At 41.3% G+C, this 22,136-nt stretch overlaps 1 protein-coding gene and 1 long non-coding RNA gene across 7 annotated transcripts in view; one reads left to right on the forward strand and one right to left on the reverse strand.

Annotated features, from left to right (window-relative positions):
- Nucleotides 1-6,135: 6,135 nt before the first annotated feature.
- Nucleotides 6,136-13,041, reverse strand: LOC139607095 (uncharacterized). The gene is made up of 3 exons (XR_011684785.1): nucleotides 12,906-13,041; nucleotides 12,565-12,674; nucleotides 6,136-6,299 (listed from the first exon to the last, which is right to left on the reverse strand). It is a non-coding gene; the product is annotated as an uncharacterized lncRNA (long non-coding RNA).
- The window catches only part of svep1 (sushi, von Willebrand factor type A, EGF and pentraxin domain containing 1), a 96,445-nt gene continuing 86,270 nt past the window's right edge, over nucleotides 11,962-22,136 (forward strand). For 2 of the 6 annotated variants that reach the window (XM_071459691.1, XM_071459695.1), the window contains exon 1: nucleotides 16,274-17,804. In XM_071459691.1, the coding sequence (XP_071315792.1) occupies nucleotides 17,256-17,804 (549 nt within the window). In that variant the 5' untranslated portion in view covers nucleotides 16,274-17,255. Of the gene's footprint in view, nucleotides 12,009-12,585; nucleotides 13,067-16,263; nucleotides 17,805-22,136 lie in introns of those variants that run through there. The other 4 variants (XM_071459693.1, XM_071459694.1, XM_071459696.1 and 1 more) reach the window with 4 other exon arrangements.

Consider the following 22,136-nt stretch of genomic DNA (forward strand, 5'->3'; position numbering starts at 1 on the left):
TTTGAAGGTCAGCAAGTATGATCATGTTTCGGTGTTGTTGTGGTTGATACGAAGGTCAATACTTCCTGCCACTATAAACCATATTCATAGCTGAGGGCAAAGCTTATCTACTTAATGATTTCGTCATGATGATGATGATGTGCAGAGACGTTCGGTTAAATGGTGGTGATGCATCTGGAAGGTTGTGAGATGATTACCCAGTAAGAAATTAAAAATTAAAAAAAAAAAAATTCTAGTAGAAAATATGATATTAGTTTGGGGACTTTTCTCTAGCCTTTGCTTCTTTCTTTTCTCATCAACAGCATTATTTATTATCAAATTCAGTTGCTGATTCCAGGGTTTGATATGGGCCTTTTCTTAAAGGAAAACTCATATGATGGGGGTTCATACTTGATCAATTTCCTCATTTCATCCATCCACCCATTATCTATACCACTTACCCATATAGGGTCATGGGGGGCTGGAGCAAATCCCAGCTTTCCTTTTTTCATTTTTAATTAATTCCTATTTGTCACTAAAATATTTCCATTTATGTATTCATGAAATCACTGTCACCATAAAGTATAGGCTAAGGTGTCAGTATTGGCCTTAAGAGCAAGTACAAAGGGATGGAAATGGATGTTGTTCTCTTTGGATCTGGTGTCAGGAAATTCCCACCATTCCCTGTTGATCAATATCCTTATAGGTGGACTTTGTGATCAAACACAACGACCCTTATTGTTTTGGTTCTGATAGTATTGATAGTTTTGGTTACAGATGTGGAAGACATCCCTGATCATCTTACCCACTCAATGACTGCTTCATTTGGTATTGTTTGCTTGATTAGATTAGTTTCTTTCCAATTACATCATTTCTCATTAGAGGAGGATAAAGAGCTTTGATAAAATAATGACCAGGTAAAAACTTTGTGAAATGGACCACATCACTTTTATTTGAGTTTGGAAAGGTGGGGTTAGGTTAGGAAAAGATGTAATTAGTCACAACACTCATTAAAGATTTCAGAAATACTGAGGGGATGAGTCCAAGTTCCCCCAACACATTTAATTTATTCAGATAAACACAAATTCTCCTAAATTGTTAAAACTCTCACCAAAATACCAAGAAATGAGCTACAGATCCAACCCAGCACCTTTAGTCATTTCTTTTTTATTTATCAAAATGACATTAAACAAACTTTGACATAATTTCTATTCATTTTGACATCAGATAACTTCATTTTTCTGTATTCGGCTCTTTCCTTTTCTGTGAAATGCTACTGAATCAGTCACTATCTCACGCTAACATCCTGGTAACACCACTGACAGAGCTTTAATTAGAAAGACAACTTTATCTCCAGCCCCACAGGTCAGACATATTCCACTGACTTTACTCATCATGTGGCCTGTTAGCACTTAAAGGAGAGGTCAGTATTTGCGGAGTTCACAGGTATTCCCGTCAATAAATGGCTGGTGTTTCTTTGGATGTGTGGGTTTGATCAGTTTACTGGACCATTTCCGCAAAAAGATAAGGCTTGAAGGTGCGTGCTAAAACCCTGGAGAAAGAGAAAGAGGTGGACAGAGCCGAGACATGGATCATCTTAATGTATACTGTATATACAGGACAGTCAGACAGAGTTAGGGGCAGTGAGTGATGCAGCAGTTTTATGCTGTGTGTCTCTGTGCTGCAGTATACTGGATTTAAAAAGAAACACTGAGGCTAGAGCAGTGACTTCCTGCTTTAATAAGAGAGTGATTTTCAGAGGAGACGTGCAGGAGTGGCGGTGTGGTTTGAACTTCAGCGGCACGTCCTGAGTCAGCTGTAACAGGGAGTTTATCACTGCAGTTAAGCTGACCCTGGGCACTTTACTCTGATAATGGCTCACGCTCGTAGCTGTGTGTGGGGGACGTGCACATGGGACGCAAACAATACCTGTACTCACACACATTAAGAACGACACAGTGCAGAATGCTCTGACAAAAAACTGCTTTTATATTGGATTCACTATTATGTTTCAGATACAGCAAAAAGGTGAAGGTTGTACGATTTTCTCAGCATCGCAGACGTGTTTGAATTAATGTTTAATTAAATGTTTAAATCACCTGAACTGGACTTTCGATGTTACTAAAAGACATTTTTACTAAACACATACGCGTCTGCATCCTTTCCTCAGGCCCTCGCCTCCCATGCACACATTCCGCCTTTCCATCACACGGAGACTGACGTAATCATCAGTAACATATGCACGCACACAACAGTGACATATGTCCACGCACGCACATACACACAAACTGCCTGCCAGGTGACAGACCGGGCAGTGAAAGGCATGGAGATTCTCCAGATAAGGCTGTTAATGAGTAACCCTGCTGTTTCAGGTTGTTTGCTGCTCAGTGGCTGGAAAATTGGAACAATAACATGCAAACATGGAGGTAATGGCCGTGGTGCCAGGCAGGAAGGCCGCAGGGAGATGCAGGTCTCCAACAAGGACCTGACCATAACGCCAACGGTAATGGCTGGGGCACCAGAGCTGGGTCCTTAAGGCTTTTAAAAGCAGGACATTAAGTGAGAATATGTCTTGCTTGAAGACAGACTTGGATGGAGATTAATCGTGGTAAATGTATCTAGCACAAGACCAAACAATGAAAAATAAGAAACCACACAGTCATCTGTGGTAAGACGAAATTTTTTGGTCTCCTTTCAGGAGCCTGGAAATTGCATATTTTATAAGTATAGCCTTTAAGTCTTGTAATCACTGAAAGATTTCCTGGCAACTGATGGAGGCAATAGAAAGTTACTGCTTCTGGCCAAAAAATTGTCTAGCACGCAACATCCTATAATACATTTTTACACTTTTATTGCAGGTTTCGAGAAAATTAAACAAACAACATATAACATGTTCATTTCTGAGCTTTAGATATGCTGGTAGGCTGATTTTTTACCTTTGGCCAAAGATAGGCTATAGCTCGTTGTCCCCAGTCTTTATGCTAAGATAGGCTAAGCTAAGCTAGCCGGTTGCTAGCTTCATATTTACCAGACACACACAACAGTGGTATAAATCCCCTCATCTAACTCTTGGGAACAAAGTTAACAAAGTTATCATGTTTATATACTTTTACTTGTATTTTATTCTGTTTTGTGTGAAATAAATTGAGTGAAATATTGAATAAGTACGTCAAAATAACCTTTCAGTCCGTGCAGACTTGACAAGAATTGATGCTGAAGGTGTCACAGTGTCTGACGCATTAGTTTGATGAACTGATTCAATAAATGCCCTGAATGGAAAGAGCAGCAAGCAGAAGTGTTTTTAAAGTTGAAACAATACTACAACGGACATTTAATGCTTTGAGTCATTTCTGTATTGTGATCATGTGATGAAATCTGAGATTAAGTCAGGAACCATTATGCATGCCCTGAGCTGTCTGAGCCTTACTGAGTCAGATGCAGCAGAAGCCAATTAAAAAATGAGATGAAAGGGGATAGGTTATTGCAGGGTAAAACACAAAATGACACACATTCTTCCAGATTCTTTCAGAGGAAACCTGGGAGGAGAGCTATGCTGACGACCTGTTAACCTGCGAGTACTGAACCTGGCAGCGGGCCAGAGCCGTGCCGGTTCATCTCACTAATACACCGAGCTGAGCTGCTCTCTGCTCACTGTTCACTCTCACACGGGCCTGTTTCTTTCTCAACAAGTCAGCTCATTTGGTCTCCTCTTTCCCTCAGAATACGCTATATCAATAACTATTATAATGTGATTGAAGGTGTTTTTGTATCAGAAAGTATGCAAAGTATGTTTAGATTAAAAGAAACATCTTTTGCATGATTGGGTCAAAATCCACACTATCATGAGTGGGTTAATATGAGCTGCTCAGATGAATTTGGCCGAATCTAATCCTGAGTTATGATTCATTTTTTAAATTATTCTAAAAATTAGAAGTTAACTCTGCTCTTTGAGAGGTGATTAAAGGAGTGTTTGGTTTGGGAAATCACAGGGTACGTCAGTACAAACAGCCATTAATTACCTGCGTATTTAATCAGGAGGATGTTGCTTATTCATCATTAAAGTTTGATGAAAGGGGCAGAGCTGTTCGTCTGTGATGGATTTATGAGGTGAGATTGAGCAACAGAAGGTTGTTAACACGTCCTTTAATTCAGTTATCTTCTACATTATCTTCCCTTTCACCCTGTTTCTCTTTCTTTATTTTTACCTCACTCAGCCTGTGCACATTGTTGACTGTTGACAGTTTCCTCTGTGGTTACAGCAAATTAGATTCTCCACCTGTTCAGGTATTTAAGCCTATTCATGCTCTTGAAAAACTGGTTGCAGATTTGCATACGTACAGTCTTGAGTGTCACGTGAAGAGAGAGGAGGAGGCGTAGCTGTTATGTCATAAGTGGTAAGTAAGTAAGTAACTTTTTTTTAATGCAAAACATGCAAACAGCTCTCTGTTTTTGGCAGCACACACCCAAAAAACTTAAACATTTCCAGCTCTCCGAAGAGGGAACAGCATGTATTTTGGCTTTCCTTAACATGATATTTAATACTTAAATTGTGCAACTTGTGGAATTTGCTTGTTCACATTTAGATAGATATAAATCAGTGCACATGTAATGTAGACAAATGTTTTGTTCAGCCTGTTTTTAGACATATCAGTACTTGGTCCTTTGCTGTGTGTATTAACACTAAATATGGTGTCCAGCATACATCCGCACATACCCCGTGCAGATATGTCACCGCCCATTGTTTTCCTAGAAACGTCCGTGTCTTCCAATCCGGAGGAGCACGTGTTCCTTCAGCAGCATATGGGTCAGTAATGTGACATACTGCTTATTTATACATGTATATCTACAAACACCTATTTACAGAAACATTAGATGGGGTTGCACAACATGGGGAAGGAGGAGGAGACGGTAAGGAAAGAGAGGGAGAGGCGGTGGAGGGAGAGAAAGAAGTCCGGTGAGGAGGAAAATGTTTGGAAAGCGAAGGGTTTGTGACCTCTGCGAGAGGGAGAGGAATGTGTAAATTTACAGCAAGAGTTGGAGAGAAGAGGAGAGAAAAAGGGGAATAGAAAGAAGGGATTGAAGGCTTTGGGGAGGAGGAGGAGGAGGAGGGCAGTGGTGAAGGGGGTGTGTGAGCGTGGGCGTGGAGATGGTAATTTGAGCCATGTGTTTACCATGTCCTCAGAAACATATGAGTTCCTGGGACAATGTGTTCAAAAACACATGCTGAGATCACGACCCAAACAAGGTGATTCACTTTGGTACCTGGTTTTAGGCTGAAGAGAGAATCAACGCAGGAAATCGAAAATAAATTCATTTTTCATTATCCATCGGACGTAAAGGAGGTGTGGGTGATTTGTATGAGCTGTTATTCTTGTGTTTCATTTGAAGTTGATCCGTTTTAATTTTGAAATAAAGGTTTTTTTTCAAAATTCAAGACATTTTAAGTTGACATGTTGACATGTTTTTAGTATTTTTAGATGTACTCTGTCTGCTGTTTTAGGTGCTCATTGGTTTCCATCGTCATGGTTGCCTCCATCGGCCAAAGAAAAATGCAGCTTTAAATTGTGTAATTCATCACAGTGAACAGCATCAAGTCTTCATTAACTGCTGTCGTGTTCGGTTGTTATGACATAACGCAGAGCAGATTCAAACTGCAATAACATGCAGCAATAACAACACGATAGCAACATTCAGAGCAAACTTGATGTTCACTGTGATGGAGCAGCAGAAAAAAAATACAAATAAAAGCTAAAACTGTGCAGTGTGTTTGCGACTGTAGGGTATCTGTGATTTGTAGTTAAGGAACCAAAACTAACAGAGACACTGATGTTACGTTTCAAGCGTAAAACTAAACAATTACAGACTGGTTTTCAGAATGTGGCTTTTTTTCTGTCTCTGCATGAAGGAAAAACCATTAAAACTAATCACCCTCTGGAGTAAAAGCAGAATGAATTAAAGGTCACAAAATATAATGTCAACTATGGCGTCAGTTTTATTTTTGTTTCCTGCTCTTATGATAATATAATAAAAAATGTGTTTATATTGCACTTTTCTGAACGGTACAAAATGATTTACAAAAATCTTTCTATTATCTATTTATAGTGAATGTTATGCTGTTATTGGCCTATTATTGCATTTAATAATTCATAAGGGTGTTGATTATCACATCCAGGTCGACTGTTTACTTAATTAATTAAAGCTTATATTGTTGCTGTTTGTTTATTTGTTTATTTTTTGCTTAGGAATTTCACTTCACGTGTATTCATATGCATCCTGACAGAGTTGTGTTTGGGCACAACACAGTAGGTCAGCCTCATCTTCTGTAAAAAAAGAAAAAAAAAAAAATGTTAGGACATCATCATGATTTCTGGAAACTCCAGCTGGTCTGAACTTGTCTGTGTCTCCTCTTATCATTTATCACTTATCTTGCACAGAGCTCCGCCTCCAGACTGCACAACAGCTGACACGCTTTAAGTTTCTCACCCAGCTCTTTGTTTGCCCACATCCTCGATATCACTGTTGACTTTTAGAATCAATACTCCCATCACGGCGGTGTCGCACAGGAACAAAGGGCATCTGACTGCAGTGTAAACACTTCCTTGGAAACGAATATGCTTAAAAATATCTTTGTGCACGTTCAGTTTGGTTGATAAGAACAAACTTGTAAACTGTGACACAGATTTCAAGTGGAACAGCTGATTTCTGCCTGAGCTCTGAGTTGTGTATCCAAAACCAGACGCAGACGGTCTTAGACAACAACAGGGGATTTGATCTGTGCAGTAATCCTGATCAGCTGAGCCAGCAGCTTTAGTTTATCGCGGGACAGGGCTTGTTTCTACCCCTGTAGATATTCTAAATCAACCCTGTAACCACAACTTCCTCTTTCAGAGCGAGGGGGATGTGTACAGATAAATATTCAGATTGTGCTGTTTTCACATGAAGAAGCACTTTTTCGCAAGTGCGTCTGTATGTGTGTATGTGTGTGTATGTGTGTGTGTGTGTGTGTCATATTCATTTCCCTATTCCCAGCTTGGTCCAGCCCCTCCCCGACTGTCAGCGCAGCCTGGACGAGGCTGTTTTTATGGAAGTCTGGCTGAATCCAGTTCACACTGCCTCAAGACACGACCTCCTCATCTTACTCTCTCCCTCTCGTTCTCCCACTCCTCCCCTGCCTCCCTCCCTCCTCCATCTATCCTGTACAGTCCCTCTCCCCTCTTTCTGCTGTTATGTTCATTCCTTTTCTTTCTCTTTCTTACTCGTTACTCTTTATTCCTTTATTTTCTTCTGTTTCCTCGTCTTTCTTTCCTTTTTTCTTCCCTTCTTCTCTTCCATCTTCTTTTTCTCTTCTGTTAAGTCTCTTTGTTTCAACTCAACTTTTACACTTCCTCAAGGAACTGTCTAAAGTAACAAAGAAAGAAAAAGAAACAGAGAGAGGAAACTACACCTGGTTTGGATAGTGTAAATCTTTCATTTTGTGTAACTATATTTATGTATTCGGACACGTATGTCAGTTGCTTTTTGTGCAGATGTGCAGTATGTCCAGATGTGTGTGTACAGATATCAACACAAAATTACCAGTCAGGCAAAACAGGAAACTGCCCCGGAGCCCCAGAACCCCAGGGACCCCAAACACTGTCTATGTGCGATTAGTCAGTGGAAATTTGATTTACTATGACTTTGTTATTGCACCACAACAACACAATAACAACAGTTGGGCCCTGTGTCAAAATATAGTTTTTTTTCTAGTTTCTGTTGACATGGTGCATATTTGGGGGGATAAAAAAAAACCAAAACGCAGCACCGCAGCGGTAATGAAAAAATAATGTTTGAATCATTTTAACTCATGGACTGACAAACCTAAATCCTGAAGCCTTCAGAGCATATGTGACAGCGGTGAACTCATTTTAACCGATGCCTCGGGAATTCAACTATAGGCCTTTTCACATCAGACATTACAGACATGTTACAGCAGGAAAAACACTGGTGTAGATAATAAAACTAATGATGGCTGAATTCCATTTAGCTGCCTCGGATTCGGGGTCCTGGTGTTCGTGCTGTCACACTGTCGTGACTTACTGGGACACTTGATATCATTGGTTACATTGATGCTTTTACCTACTATGAGAGGTCAAAATGCGAAAAAGGCCCGTTGCATGCTCTTCCTCAGCGTGTTGAGTGATCAAACTGAGCAAACGAGTTACTGAGGAAGACCAATAAGAGACGAGTGAAAGCTCATCAGTTGATTTTGAGCTATGTTTTTTTGACTGTAGGTGCATTTCAGTGTGTATATAGGCAGGGTTGAGAGGAGCTGAGTGTTGGCATGAGTGTGTGTGTATATGTGTGTGCTATATGATCTATTTCTCTAGTTGAGGTGCAGAATCTAACACCTTTCTCCTTTGTGGACCTTTCCCACGATAATGCTTCCCTTCACTCTCCAACATACTCTGCCCTCTTGGTATGTGTGTGTGTGTGTGTGTGTGTATCTGTGCACTGAACTTGCAAAGCACTGAACTTGTTTTCACTTCAGCTGATTGTTGTACTGATCTACTCCCACATTAGGGTGAATGTGAAGCGGGGCACTGATGAAAATTAAAGGTTAAAGAACATGTTTACATGCACGAGTGCCTGCTGTAAATGCAAATATTTTCACATTTGCATATTTTAATTGGTTTTGTTTGATGGCTAAATGATTGATGGCTCACTAGGGGTGAGCTTACAGAACTCATGTAACACAATTTTAAGTGAGATCTGACAATTATATATGATTAATTAATTGTAGCTTCACAGCAAGATTGTATTTGTCGTTTTTTATAGAATCTGGAATTGATAGACTTTGTGTATTGATTGATTATGACCTTGGTAGCTATCAAAACCTGTCACAGTTTTCTGTGCTGTGAGTTATCCAGGAGGATCACCTGATCCGGTGATGGTATACTATAAATTGCGACGTGTGAGGTTATTCAGAAAAGGTCGATAAATCTGAGAGGGGGTACGGTCGATTTTCTACCTCGGCAACGTCACTTTCCTGCAGGCTGGTTGGACTTATAAAATATTTATGCAGCGTGTGAGTGCAGCCTGGGCTATAAATAGTCTCCGCTAAACATAAAACCATTAGTTTTACCACTGCCACACACACACACCCACACACACACACACACAGCGATAATAACAAACCAGATGGAGGCTGCATTCTGATCACACAGTCATATTGATATTCTGGATGACTGTGCAGGAGTGTACACACCCTGTAAGAGCTGCAGTCTGATTCTGTGCCAGGGGCGATTGTCAGCATCTGTCTGTTGAGGTTTATTAACAAGAAAAACTTTTAATCGTGAAGATGAAATAATTTGTATAAGTTGTAATCAATCACAGTGTCTACGGGGACAGATTCAGGATTTCATTGGATTGAAAAGCTGCTCTCCATGTTATTATGGTCATATTTGGTTTCGTATCAGTCAATCAGTGTTTGCTTTATTTTTCGCCTGAGGGAAGTTTGCAACAGCAGTGAGTCAGAAACAAAGGATAAAACACAAAGCAAATGATGAGGTGCAACATCCAGAACTGTGCAGCTGAATCAAAGACACCAAATTTCAGAGGGGGAAAAACAGCCTAGCTAGCCATCAAGCTCGCTATACATGGTCAAATTAGGGTCAAAAAGTGATTTTGAGCTTGTAAAGTGATTTTCACAAATAATTCCCAAGTTTGTAGCTGTAAATCAACCATTGTAAACATGTAAAATAAATCTGCAGGAGAAACTCAAGTCTGTGTGGGTGAAAAGAGTTTCTGTAAAAACAGATTTGTATTAGTTAAAAAAATCACAATGTAAATCAAAACTGAACAAAAGGTCAATGTGAGGTTAACCAAAGACGCAGTGATAGAAGAAATGCTTCTGTGGTTCTCTGTGTACAGATACAGAGCAGAATAGTTCAAAACTCAGCCCACAACATTCTCATTGTGTGAGAGTGACAAGTACAAATTTTCAATACACAGTTGTTGGCAAAACCATTTCCTCTTTTACAGTGTCTTTGTTTTACATCAACACTGATCATTTGTTCATAGTTTTTATTCCCATTTTCTTTTTAACAAATAACAAGCACATTTTTTCCAAATGCAGAAACTTGAATTTCTCATGCAGATTTATTTTACAAGTTTACAAAGATTGATTCATAACTACAAACATTTGAATTTTTTGTGAACGCCACTTTATAATTTCAAAATCCTTTGGACCATAATTTGAGCCCATAGAGGTGGGAAGTGGTTGTAGGGGGCCATAAGGTGTGGTACTGGCCTTAAGTAGATGTTCAACAGCTATAGTTGCTGATTATCCTGCAGCACTTAGCATCTAATGAGCCAGATATTCCCTCTGAAGTGTGACACCAAAAACAGAGCTTAAAGAAGAGCTAGTATAAGACATACATTCATCAGGTTCTCGGAAACACGACTCTTAATGTCTCTCCATGTCTGCTGGATGTGTGAGAAGACAACTAGGTGATAATATATGAATGTTGTGTTTACAACCCGTCTTCTAAAGAACTAAGAAGGGGGACCTGAACCAAATAGCCCCAAGATAATAAGATCTGATCAGTCAATGTCATTTTCCCTGCATTTCACAGTTCACACACGATCAGACTGAATGGAATTTGGATCCAGTACAACTTCTATCCAAATCAATATCTTGAACCCAAGTTGGGTGTCAGAAATTAGAAATATAATACAATCTCAAATATTTACCTGCAATTTGTGTGTGTGTGTGTTTACATCATATTTTTGTATTTAAGTAACTTCCATACCTCCTCTAGATAAGTGACTCTGCAGGGAACAGGGATTTTGCAGGAAATGGGGGCCACAGCCACAGACATGCAGACATGCAGAGCACTAACTCTTACAAAATAGTGCTTTGACAGCTGCTGAGTTGACTTATAAAACTACGGACCAGAGCAAAACGTGACGTCTGGTGCTCAGCAGAAGTGATGCAGTCATGTGAACCAAGTCTTACTTCCCTCTTTGGTGAACACTCCCTTTTCCTTAACTGCTCACCCTAACAACGTACGGCCTCATAGAAACCATTCAGATCCGCATTACAGAAAATCATTCATTTTTCTTGTTTGTACGCCAGGTTGTGAAACATCAGACATAACTATAAAACCCTGTAAGTTAACTCAGATTACCTTGAACGGTTGTGCTTACAAAAACAGAAAAAGATGATGCTAGCAATGTAACTCAAACAGGTAACAGAAACTAGAGCTATTATTTCATTTATTTATTCTATCATCATTATTATTACTCTGCTGTTTATCCTATGAAATATTTAAAGTAAAACAACTCAATGTTACATCTATGAATAATGTCAATCTTGTGTATCGCGGTAGTTTTTACCATTTTCCACATTATTCTTTCAATTTAACGAATGATTTACTAAAAACGTGTAGAATAAGAATAATTACATCAGGCTGGTGAAACATATCAATATACCAACACTTACACAAAGCAAAAAATAAATAAATATAATAAAGCCATCACTCAATGTTGTACTTAAACACAATTTAAGTACTTGTACTCGCTACTTTATCCCTCGACTTCACCATTTTTCTGAGGGAAATATTGTACCTTTTACTGCACATTTATTTTATGATGGTTACTAGTTACTTTGCAGACAAAGATTTGACATATATAACATAATTAGCTCGTACTACATGAACATATTATATAAATGAAATATATCATATATTATAGACTATACACAGAGCTCAGTTTTCAGTATTTTGTCAGTGGACCAGTACTAGTACTTCTTCCACCTCTGAATAAATCACTAACATTTATATACAGGTCGAGCCAAACTATCTCCCTGCTAACAGAACAGTGTGAGGACCTGCTGGGAAAAGCTGCCTTTAAATTGATCCTCAGGGAATTAAAAGCTCAGTGCGCCACCCGGCGGTCACATGGTGTCACCGCCTCCTCCGCGCATGCTCAGTGTACTGACGGCGACCCGCCTGCAGAGGGAGCCGTAACACAACCCTGGCAGCAGACCGGTAAGTGGGCTTTTCATTTCATTCTTATACTTTTAATTGACGCGGGTTAAAATTACCGAGAGGGTGCGGTTTCTCATTTATGGCTCAGTTTAATTGTCGCCAGTGAAACAGGCTGTGTAGGGTTTACATTAGCCTGGCGCTCATTTTGGTTGTTTTAAACGCCCTGTAACGTTTCCAAATGATGACATTGGTCTTGAATTCAGTTACTAAGAGTTTCCTTTTCAGTCTAAATCGCTCTAAAAAAAAAGGCAAGTCTAGTTTTTATCAACTAGCTAACAGACAACAAACGCTAAGAACTGCTTGTTAATGATTTATGGCCATTTGACTGTCTTCAAAATAAGACTAGGGAGGTTAATAACTAGCTAAATGTGAGTCTGTTACTGGAAAAGTTCATTTAGATTGAAGCCAGGAGACATAATTGACATTATCGCCCTCAGAGGTTAAAAACAATATTATATTTTTAACCTTTATGCCCTTTTTGCTTTTATTCGCGTTGCACGTTTATGTTTGACTCCAGTGAAACTTTAAGCGCCTAATTAAATCAAACAGGGCACACCTGTGGTTTTTCATGCAGGTGCACAGGGGAACTGAAGTCCACCATTGTAGTTTGTAGTTCCCACGATCAAAACGCACTGGAAGCTGCACAAAAGGTTGCAGCACAGCAGTCTGGAAACAAGAATAAATCAAATGAACTAGGTCTTGGAGAGACTATAGTTTTCATTATTGGTCAAACAGCTTGTTTTCTCTATTATTATGGCTGGTAATCCATTTTCTTTCAATTTAGCGGCTAATTTTTGGAGCACTGGTCTGAAGTATGAACAAAATCATAGCACAAATGCTAACAAATGTATTTAGGTCAACATTTCCTTTCTGTACTCAGAGAGAAAAATGTTTAACCTGGTTGTAGATCAAACTTGGCGGTGAAGGAATGTTTTGGAAAACTGATCCTCCTGCTGAGATGTGAGTTTCATCCTTCAGGCCAAAAATGCCAAGAAACATGAGGAATACACTGTCAGCTGTTGCCGCCGCCAGGAGATTATAGACAGGTGAGAGAACAGGTGTGTGCATTTGTGTCGGAGAGAAAATAGACAGGAGATAAATGAGTCTTTTTTAATTTGACATTGCCATTCTGCGAGACAGCTGAGGTTCAGTAGTCTGTGTGCTAGTGTCTCTCATGTTAAAAGTTAACTCATGTTTTATTACTTTGTTGAGCAATCATTGCAGTATTTATAATGATAGAAACCAGAAAGAGACAAGTAATCCATCCTCATCAGAGAATATGGAACAATCAAATTGGTAACTGCACAGTTTTTGATCATAGATCAAATAAAGACTTTTGTAGACTTTTTAATATCTCATACAGATAAAAAGATACAACAATAGACTTTCTAATCTTTTCTTCAGCCTTCAGAGTGTTAACTGAAAATGTTAACAGCACTTAAAAAAGCACGATGGAGTGGAGAGGAGCTGTGCCACGTTTTAATTTTGATAGATGTTGAAGTCAATCACGCATTCATCCACTTTGCCAGTGACCAGATTGTAATTTTGTGTGTGTGTGTGTGTGTGTGTGTGTGTGTGTGTGTGTGTGCTGAAGGACAGCATCAGCATCAGAGCACTAACCACAGGAAAAACTATTCTCAGATTCTTCAGCCTGTGTCTTGCTGTACATGATCTCTACAGATACTTGGTCAACACCCTATTTGCCTTTTCTCTTGTCCAATATTTATTTGTTTGGTGCATCTGCATTTGTAAGTCTAGCATTTGCTGACATCCATCATCTCGTGTTTGCATGTTTCCCTCAGATCCCAAAAAAGTTTTAATTTTTGTTTTTGAAAATGTAGGTCTGAAAACAAAGGGCTTTAAATTGTCTGGGATTTCAGAGACATAAAATTTGATCTGTGGCAGACTGAATGAGAACATCTGCTTATTTTTCCCTGTCTTTTTGTATTTTGTTTAATTTTATATCTCGCAAACAATAACGGTTTCCACAGCTTTATTTGGATTTTAAATGGTTCTGACTCTGCTGAATAGGCGCACGCCTTGTGTTGCATAGCTGCACATTTTAACCCAAAAGAAGAAGAAGAAAATGTTTGTTTTTTGATTTGAGAGTTGAAGGAAAGATAAGAAAGTCTTCTCTGTCTTTATTATGACCCATTCTGTCATGGAAATTGTATTTTTATCTTATGAGGTATTAAAAACTTCCTGAAAGTTATTCAATTTGTACTGAACATTTGCAGATACCTTCACACCCCTCCCTCACAGGCTGCCCCATCAACACACACACACACACACACACTCCAAAGCCTCCTCTCTATCCACCAACCTCCTTAGGGACCCCCATGAAAGTCTGGTGAGGGGTCTCCAGTGCCAAAAAGCAGGAAGTCGCAGCTGTGCTCATCCCCCTTTCAGCATGTGTGGAGTGTGTGAGAGAGTGTGTGTGTGTGTATTTTCTTGTCTCTGTCTGCATCTGTGTGTAGATCTGTAGGTCTGGGGGTGTGTGTGTATTTTATATGTCTCTCTATATGTCTGTGTTTGTCTCTCAGCTACTCTCCCATCCACTTGATCTGGCCAGTATGACGCTACTTTCTATTCCCACTTCTTTGGTGCAGAAGTTTCCAGTGCTGTTAAATGAGAGAGAGAGAGAGAGATAGAGAGAAAGAGAGAGAGACCCTGGCTTACACAGACTAATAAACACTCTGTGTGCCTGAGCTGTGTGTCATTGTGGCTAATAGTATAAGACTGACTGCACTGGACTGCTCTGGTGGAAACACACACACACTCTGTCAACTCTGCTTTTTTATTGTTTCTGTCTCCTTCTCTTGCTCTTTACTTTATTACTTCACTTTGTCTTTCGTCTTGCTCCCCCTCCATCTTTCTGTCTTTCTATGCACTACATTGCCAAAAGTATGTAGACACCCATGCCACAATGGTTGTCATTTTTTTATTTTAAAAAATGTATATGTTCCTTGGTTTCAGCTACTCACATGGGAATTTGCCACATTTCTTGATCTTATATGATTATAAATTGAATTTCTTCGTGTTTTAGAGGGTTGGTTGGATGAAATAAGACATTTGTAGACTTCACCTTGGACTTTTCATTTTATACCAAAGTATGAAATAGTTTGCAGAATAATTGATAAAGAAAATAATAATTACTTTCAACCCTAGTTCCAATAGAGGAAAATATTTGTGCTGCTGCACACAATGAAGTTTTAGATTAGTGTCTTTCCTGTTTCAACATGACAGTTCGTCTTAGCACAAAACATGGGCCATAAAAACATGAGTTTCCCCACTTTGGTGCTGAAGGACTCGATTTGCCTGCACAGAGCCCTGACCTCAGCCTCATGTAGCTTTTGTGGCTGAAAGGGAGTAAATTCCTGCAGCCAAGCTCCCAAATCTTGTGGAAAGCCTTTCCAGAGAAGTGGAGGCTGTTATAGCAACAGATTAAAGTCCTTTGTTTTGGTATGAGATGATCACACATGGGTGTAACGTTTGGATGTCCACATACTTTTGGCCATGTAATGTATCAGTCTATCTTTTACTACCTTGCTCACTCCCTTCATCTTCCTCACTCCCTCATTTTCTCTTCCTCATCCCGTATTGTCCTCTCTCTTTCCTCTGACTCTTTCTTCTCCAGGAGCCTCTGCAGCTCCTCGTGAAGCCAGCTCGTTGCTGTAAATCTCAGGCCCTTGCTTTAATAGGCGCAGTGTGCCTCTGTAACACCGGCTGCCTTTGTTTTGGTTACAGATAAAATCACTGAAGGAAAACACGGCAGCAGCAGCAGAGACAGAGAGAGGGAAGGAGAACGAGTGAGAGGCTATAAGAGATGTAGAAAAACAGTGCAGTGAAAGAGTGTGTGCGAATCCCTGTGGTGCAGGAAGAAATGGACAAATACAGAACGCGAGAAGGGCAGTTCTTTCCTCTCTTTTTTTTTTATTTCTTGAACAAGATACGCAGAGAGACAGACAGGGAAGCAGGGTTAGGAGATGATAGCTACCAAAGTGATGATTTGACAAAGCGTGTATCCAGAGCAGACTTAACTGCTTAACTAGATTGAGATTTCACTCTCTCCTCTAAACTCTGCCAAACTTTGCTTTTCTATCTGATATTATTTCTTAATTCTTGTCTTAGTTTTTAATCTGACTTGTCTTTTTTTGTCCTCTCCCCCCATTATCCCACCCTTCATTCTCACTTTGTTTGATCTCATTCTGATGTTATCTTATGTGCACGGTGAGCGTGCTCGTGTGGACATATGGAGTTGATCACAGCGCCTGTTGCTGATGTTTTCTTTGGGAATGTTGACAAGTTGACAGGCGAGGCGCTGCACTGACATCGAACCTCACTCCACTGTCAGGACGAGAGAGATAGACGGATACAGGGAGAGAGAGAGAGAGAGAGAGAGAGAGAGAGAGAGAGAGAGAGGAGAGAGTAGGAGAGGAGGGTGCAAGGGGGGAGGGTGAGAGACACAGACAGAGATAGGGAGAGAGGGGGAGGTGAGAGAGAGAGAGAGAGAAGGAGGAGGAGAGATGAAGGGGGAAAAAAATGACTTCACGGCCACGACTGGACTGCCCCCTTTTTTCCCCTCAGCCTCTCTCTGTCTCTTAACTTTTTTTTCCTCCCTCCTCCTCCTCTGTGTGTTTTTTCAAATGATTTGGGGAGAAGAGGGGAACAAGCATTCGGAGCTTGGCTGACGGTGCAGGCAGGAGCGTCACATAGGCAAACAGGAGCCTGAGGGGCAGCACACAGGGACTGAAGAGGACTGAAGAGGCTTGGGGTGGTTGTGGATCTGATGCACTAACTAAAAGACTGACTGACAGAAGAGGGAGAAGGAGAGGACATATAGATTTTTGCATACTGCTAACAAGCAAGAAAATAGATGTTCTCATATAGACTGTACAAAAAGCGAGGAAAAAGCCTGATGTACTGTACAGATTTATTTTTGTAGAAAAGACCTTGTGAGCCTAAACATTTTTCCAGACGGGACTGTAGTTTTCTTCCACTGGAGAGGAAAGAAGCAGATGAACAGGGGCACATTTTGAATGACAGGAGAAGAAGCCTCCTCTTCATGCAGCAATGCTTTTGAGGAACTTTGCACTGGACTGTTGCTGTCTGCTACGTTCCTGGACACTGGTGCAGGCATAAGACTTATATTTTCACTGAATTACTCCTGAGAAGAGGATCCACTCTGTCTTTTTTTTTTTTTAAACAAAGTCCTTCCTCGGTGCAGGTGTTGTGCTGACTGTCACTATGTTTTCTCAAAGGTACTCTTTAACACCATCATGGACTTGTTGTCTTCTGGTCCTGTGCATCCTGGATGTATGGACCACAGCCTGGCCAGCCGCCCAACAATCCCAACCCCGGCTGAAGTCCCGCCGGTCCAGGCAAATGTCACCCCTAACCACCTCCCCGTCGTCCGGCAACCTATCAGAAAGCGCAGAGAGCAAAGTGGAGCGCCTCGGCCAGGCTTTCAAGCGTAACGTCCGCGAGCTGCGTGAGAAAAGCTCCTGCTTGGACCTGGTCTTCCTGGTGGACGAGTCGTCCAGTGTGGGGGCCAATAACTTCCAGAGTGAGCTGAGATTCGTCCGCAAGATGCTGTCCGACTTTCCTGTTGCGCCGGAGGACACGCGGGTGGCGTTGGTCACCTTCTCATCCAAGACCCACGTAGTGACGAGGGTGGACCACATCTCAGCGCCGAAGTCCCACCAGCACAAGTGCTCCCTGTTCAACCAGGAGATCCCGGCCATCAACTACAGAGGGGGAGGCACCTACACGAAAGGAGCCTTCCAGAGGGCAGCGGTGAGTCAGATGATAAAGTGAAAGTGGCTTATCCCAGTGAAGCATGTGCGTCATAAATGTGCCTGCACTTACTTAGATTTTGCTTACTCTCTCATTTTCCTCCGATTTTACCCCCTGGCTTTTGCAGAAACCTTTGTGACAGCACAGTATCGGTATGTGTGTGCGCCAGGGCGTAATTGTGGCTCAGTAAGGTTGATGTTAATGAGGCCCAGCACGGCCTTGCTGCTGCTGCTCCTGCTTCCTCTAAATTACACACCAGCAGATAGTGAGGGGAAGCCGCTCGCCAGCTAATTGTTCAGGAGTTTCCAGTGATAAAAATACCATTAAGAGTGAGCACATTCATGTGCAGACACACACACACACACACACACTCACATGAGCACATAGAAAGCCAGAGGTCTGGAAAAGTGGAGCAGATACCAAGACACACATAAATCAAGTCAAGGATTTTTTTTGTTGGTGTATGTGAAGCGTGGGCAGTGTGTCTTGGATGAATCTGTGTTGGTGAATATGAATTACTTCACTGTTACTGATAACATTTTGTCCAATACTTTGCTCGTTTTCATTACTGCAGACAGATTTGGCTCCTAAACGGAGGGATCATCGGTTATAAGGCTGTATTTGTTGTACAGGCAGGGATTTTGGGGGTTATGTGAGGTAACATGGGGTCAAAATGTTACTTTGTTTATGGTTTGTTGATTTGAACCTCCTGACACCCAACCGTGTACACACACACTCAAACACTCATGCACCCAGGACATATGGCACAGTTCATCCGTCAAGTCCAAACAGCCCAGCTGCAAAAGCTGTGTTGGTGGTATATGGGCTGGTCCCGTATAAACACAAACACCTCAGCTCATGCCTCAGATCTGCCTTCAGTTTGGAGCCTGAGCATTTCTTTGAGAGCATACAGGACAGAATGCAGTCACTGATGGGGTCTGCGAATGCTGCAGCCTGTTATTTCTGTTATTTTGAAGTCAGATGAAAGGAGACATAGATGTTATGACTGGGTGCACTGAGGTCAGAAAACGCACTCAAACTTCACTGACTTAAATGCAGTCCCACATGAAAACAGAGCTAATAGCTGTACAAATAGCTCAGCTTGTTGGTGACTGTTGCAGCATTGTCTGCTTTAAAGTCAGTGATGAGGTGGTTGAAGCGTAGCAGTGGTGATGATCATCATGAGGTAAACAACCATCAGTTCTAACAATAATATCTTTTAGAAAATTGAAAAATTATCCCTTTTCTCCCTAAAACCTACATTTACCGAGCACCTTATTAGGAACACCATACTAATACTGGGCAGGGCCTCCCTTTGCATTCAAGACAGCCTCCGTTCTTTATGGTATTGACTAAACTCATTGTCATGTTCATGAAACCAGTGTGAGTTGACTTTCGCTTTGTCAAGAAAACATTCCCTACACAATTACACCACCACCAGCAGCCTGGACTGTTGACACAAGGCAGGTTCAGCCCATGAATTCATGCTGTTGACACCAAAATCTTACTTTACTGTCCAATGTCTCAGCAGAAATCCAGATTCGTCAGACTTCAGCTGTTCACTGTTGGTGAGCCCGTGTCCACTGCAGCCTGTGATTTCTGATCTTGGCTGACAGGAGTGAAACCTGGCATGGTCTTCTGCTGTAGCTCATCTGCCTCACGGCTCAGTGTGTTGTCCCTTCCGAGATGCTTCTCCGCTCACCACAGTTGTAAAGAGTGGTTATCTGAGTTACTGTAGCCTTACTGTTAAGTCCAACCAGTCTGACCTTTCTCCTGTCCTCCACAGAGTCTGAACATCCCAGTAGATCAGCAGTTTCAGAAATATTCAAACCTGCTGGTCTGGCACCAACCGTGAAAGGCACTGAGATCACATTGAACTGTATCTGCAGGATTTTAGTCACTGCACTGCTGCCACTTGATTGGCTGATTGTATAATTGCATGAATAAGCAGGTGCACAGGTGTTCCTAATAAAGTGCTCTGCAAGTATAAATCACTTTGATGTGCTCTAACGTTTAATGAATGCATCACGTCAGCCCAACTGACTTTTGGCAGGTTTGCCCTCCACTTCATTCCTGTGTAAAGCTAATAGCCTTGGACTGTATTCTCCAGCTTAGCGCTGAAAGCTTGGCCCTCAGGACAGATTTTCAGCTCACCCTCCTTAGCTAAGTGCTGATAAGGAGACTGCTGGCTGTTTCCCAGCTGCTAAAGACCACAACAATGCCAAGAAAAGGCTTTCTGGGGGAACTTTAGTGCCTTATCATTATTCACAAACACTCTGAATGTTTTGGGTGATTTATCAAGTGATGTAGTAGTCTAAATCATCCAAAGATGACAGGACGTACTGCTGCTCAGGCTCTTACGTTGAGCTGTCATTGATTAAAAGTCTGATAAAAATAAAAGATTGGATTTCTGATATTCTGTCTCTTATATTCACATAGCCAACAAACACTCCTGTATTTTTTTCCAGTATTGCATCTGCATGGCGAGAGTCCGTAGGCCGACTTGAGTGATGCATGAGTAATGGGAGAGCTACGTGCAGCCTACACACAGAGCTGAAAATGTTTGGAAAGATAGATGAGCCTAACAGATACCGACCGAGACGTAGCACACCAACCGATGCTTCAGAAACCATGGCACACCTGATAGATTCAGTCTGACGTTTACTGTGTCTTCGCATGATCAAGGGAATTATGTTTAAAAAAATACAGGCCGCCTGTGATTTATCGCCTGATCTCTGGGTTTTTTATCATCCGTCCGAATCTGACTGGAAAGAGAAAATAAGAACTGTTTGTCGTCTCTTTCCATTAGCCATATAAAAGATGGGTCTGCTAACACTAATCTACAAGGCGCATATCCGCTTGTCATCGTGTACTGACTGAACTGCAGAGCAACTGTCTCAGTGTGCGAGTGTGCTGAACTGGGAATTTTGCAATGTGTGTGAGCGCATGTAATTACTGATTTTGTACTTTTGCCCCTACACGTGCCCTCGTGTATTTCTGCTCCCACGTATCCATCTTGGGTTTCAAGGGAAAATTATTTGTGTGTGTGTGCGCATGTGTGTCAGAAAGAAGGAGAGACAGTGAAAGTAAGAGAGAGAGAGAGAGGATAATTGAGAATTGCAGTATAATAATAATGATGCCATATTTTATTCCCTTGGCTGGTCTTGGCTGTTCTAAGTGCTGTAGAAAGCTGGAATCCATTAAGAGAGACATTTTTCCACCAGCCGTGCATGTAGAGACAGGGCTCTCCTCCAGCACTCTTCATCTCTGTCTCTCTCTGTCTCTCTGCTGTCTCTCTTTTCACCTAATACATCATACAGTAGGTTTAAAGCGTCAGGGTGTGCAGCTTCCAAAATGATTCTTGATTCAGGGGGTTTTCACTTAGTTTAAACAAATACTGTAATTAGTGTTAATGCTCATCGTCCTCACTTCACGCTGTGATTGGTCAGCTGTGCGGAGATGAGACAGGAACCAAGGCTTACATTTTTCTCTCTGGGTTTTCATTTCTGTCATGTGTACATGTGTGGAGACTGTCTGAAAATGTACGCCATTATCTGTTTTTAAACCCTCCCACTGTGACAGCTGATGGTTATAAGCAGATATAAACTGTGCGATGCAATTAATTGTAAAAAAGGGGACATGTGTCTTTCCTCGAAGACATTCATGGTTTTGCAGTCATTTACACACATGGGAATGTGAAAGAGATGTTCAAATCCAGCCTAGTTTCACACCACTGCACACCTGGCCTGTCGCTGTGTGAAGTGGACGTGATCGAGGGTTCCCCTGTTATCCACATGGACACAGCGCCAGCTCAGCTCCACCATAGGAACGGGTGTTTCAAATGCAGTCAGACGATCCGACAAGCTCTTCATTTGAGGCGTACTGAGGCCTTTAGGGTTGGATATCCTCTGAAATGTTTGATACCAGCACCAATACGCCTCCCTTTTTCCAAAACAACACCAAAACCATAGTGTATGTGTTTCCCTCACTGTTTCATGGCGTCACAACACCAACAGCTCTAAAAGAATATAACTGTAGTACATGACGGTAAATAAAAACCGTCATTCTCTGTCTGTGTGTGAAATAACGTAGATGGGGTAAACGTCATACACTTTGAGTTTATTAAGAGTGCAGCTCTTTGCCATGATGATTCACAGCGCCTCATTTCGGGATCTGTCTCTTCTCAACCTCGCGTCAGACATGATAACCTGGTTACTGATGACATCACTCACCCTGTAGTTTTCCAGTGCTTTTCCTGACCCTCCTACAAAGGAGCTGATTGATGACTTTCGGTAAATGTTTTTTAGGCCAACGAGGAATAACTACGGTACT

This window comes from Trachinotus anak, unplaced genomic scaffold, assembly GCF_046630095.1.
Source record: "Trachinotus anak isolate AG129_WGS33_773 ecotype Australia unplaced genomic scaffold, CSIRO_AGI_Tana_v1 ptg000023l, whole genome shotgun sequence".
NCBI classification, from domain to species: Eukaryota; Metazoa; Chordata; class Actinopteri; order Carangiformes; family Carangidae; genus Trachinotus; species Trachinotus anak.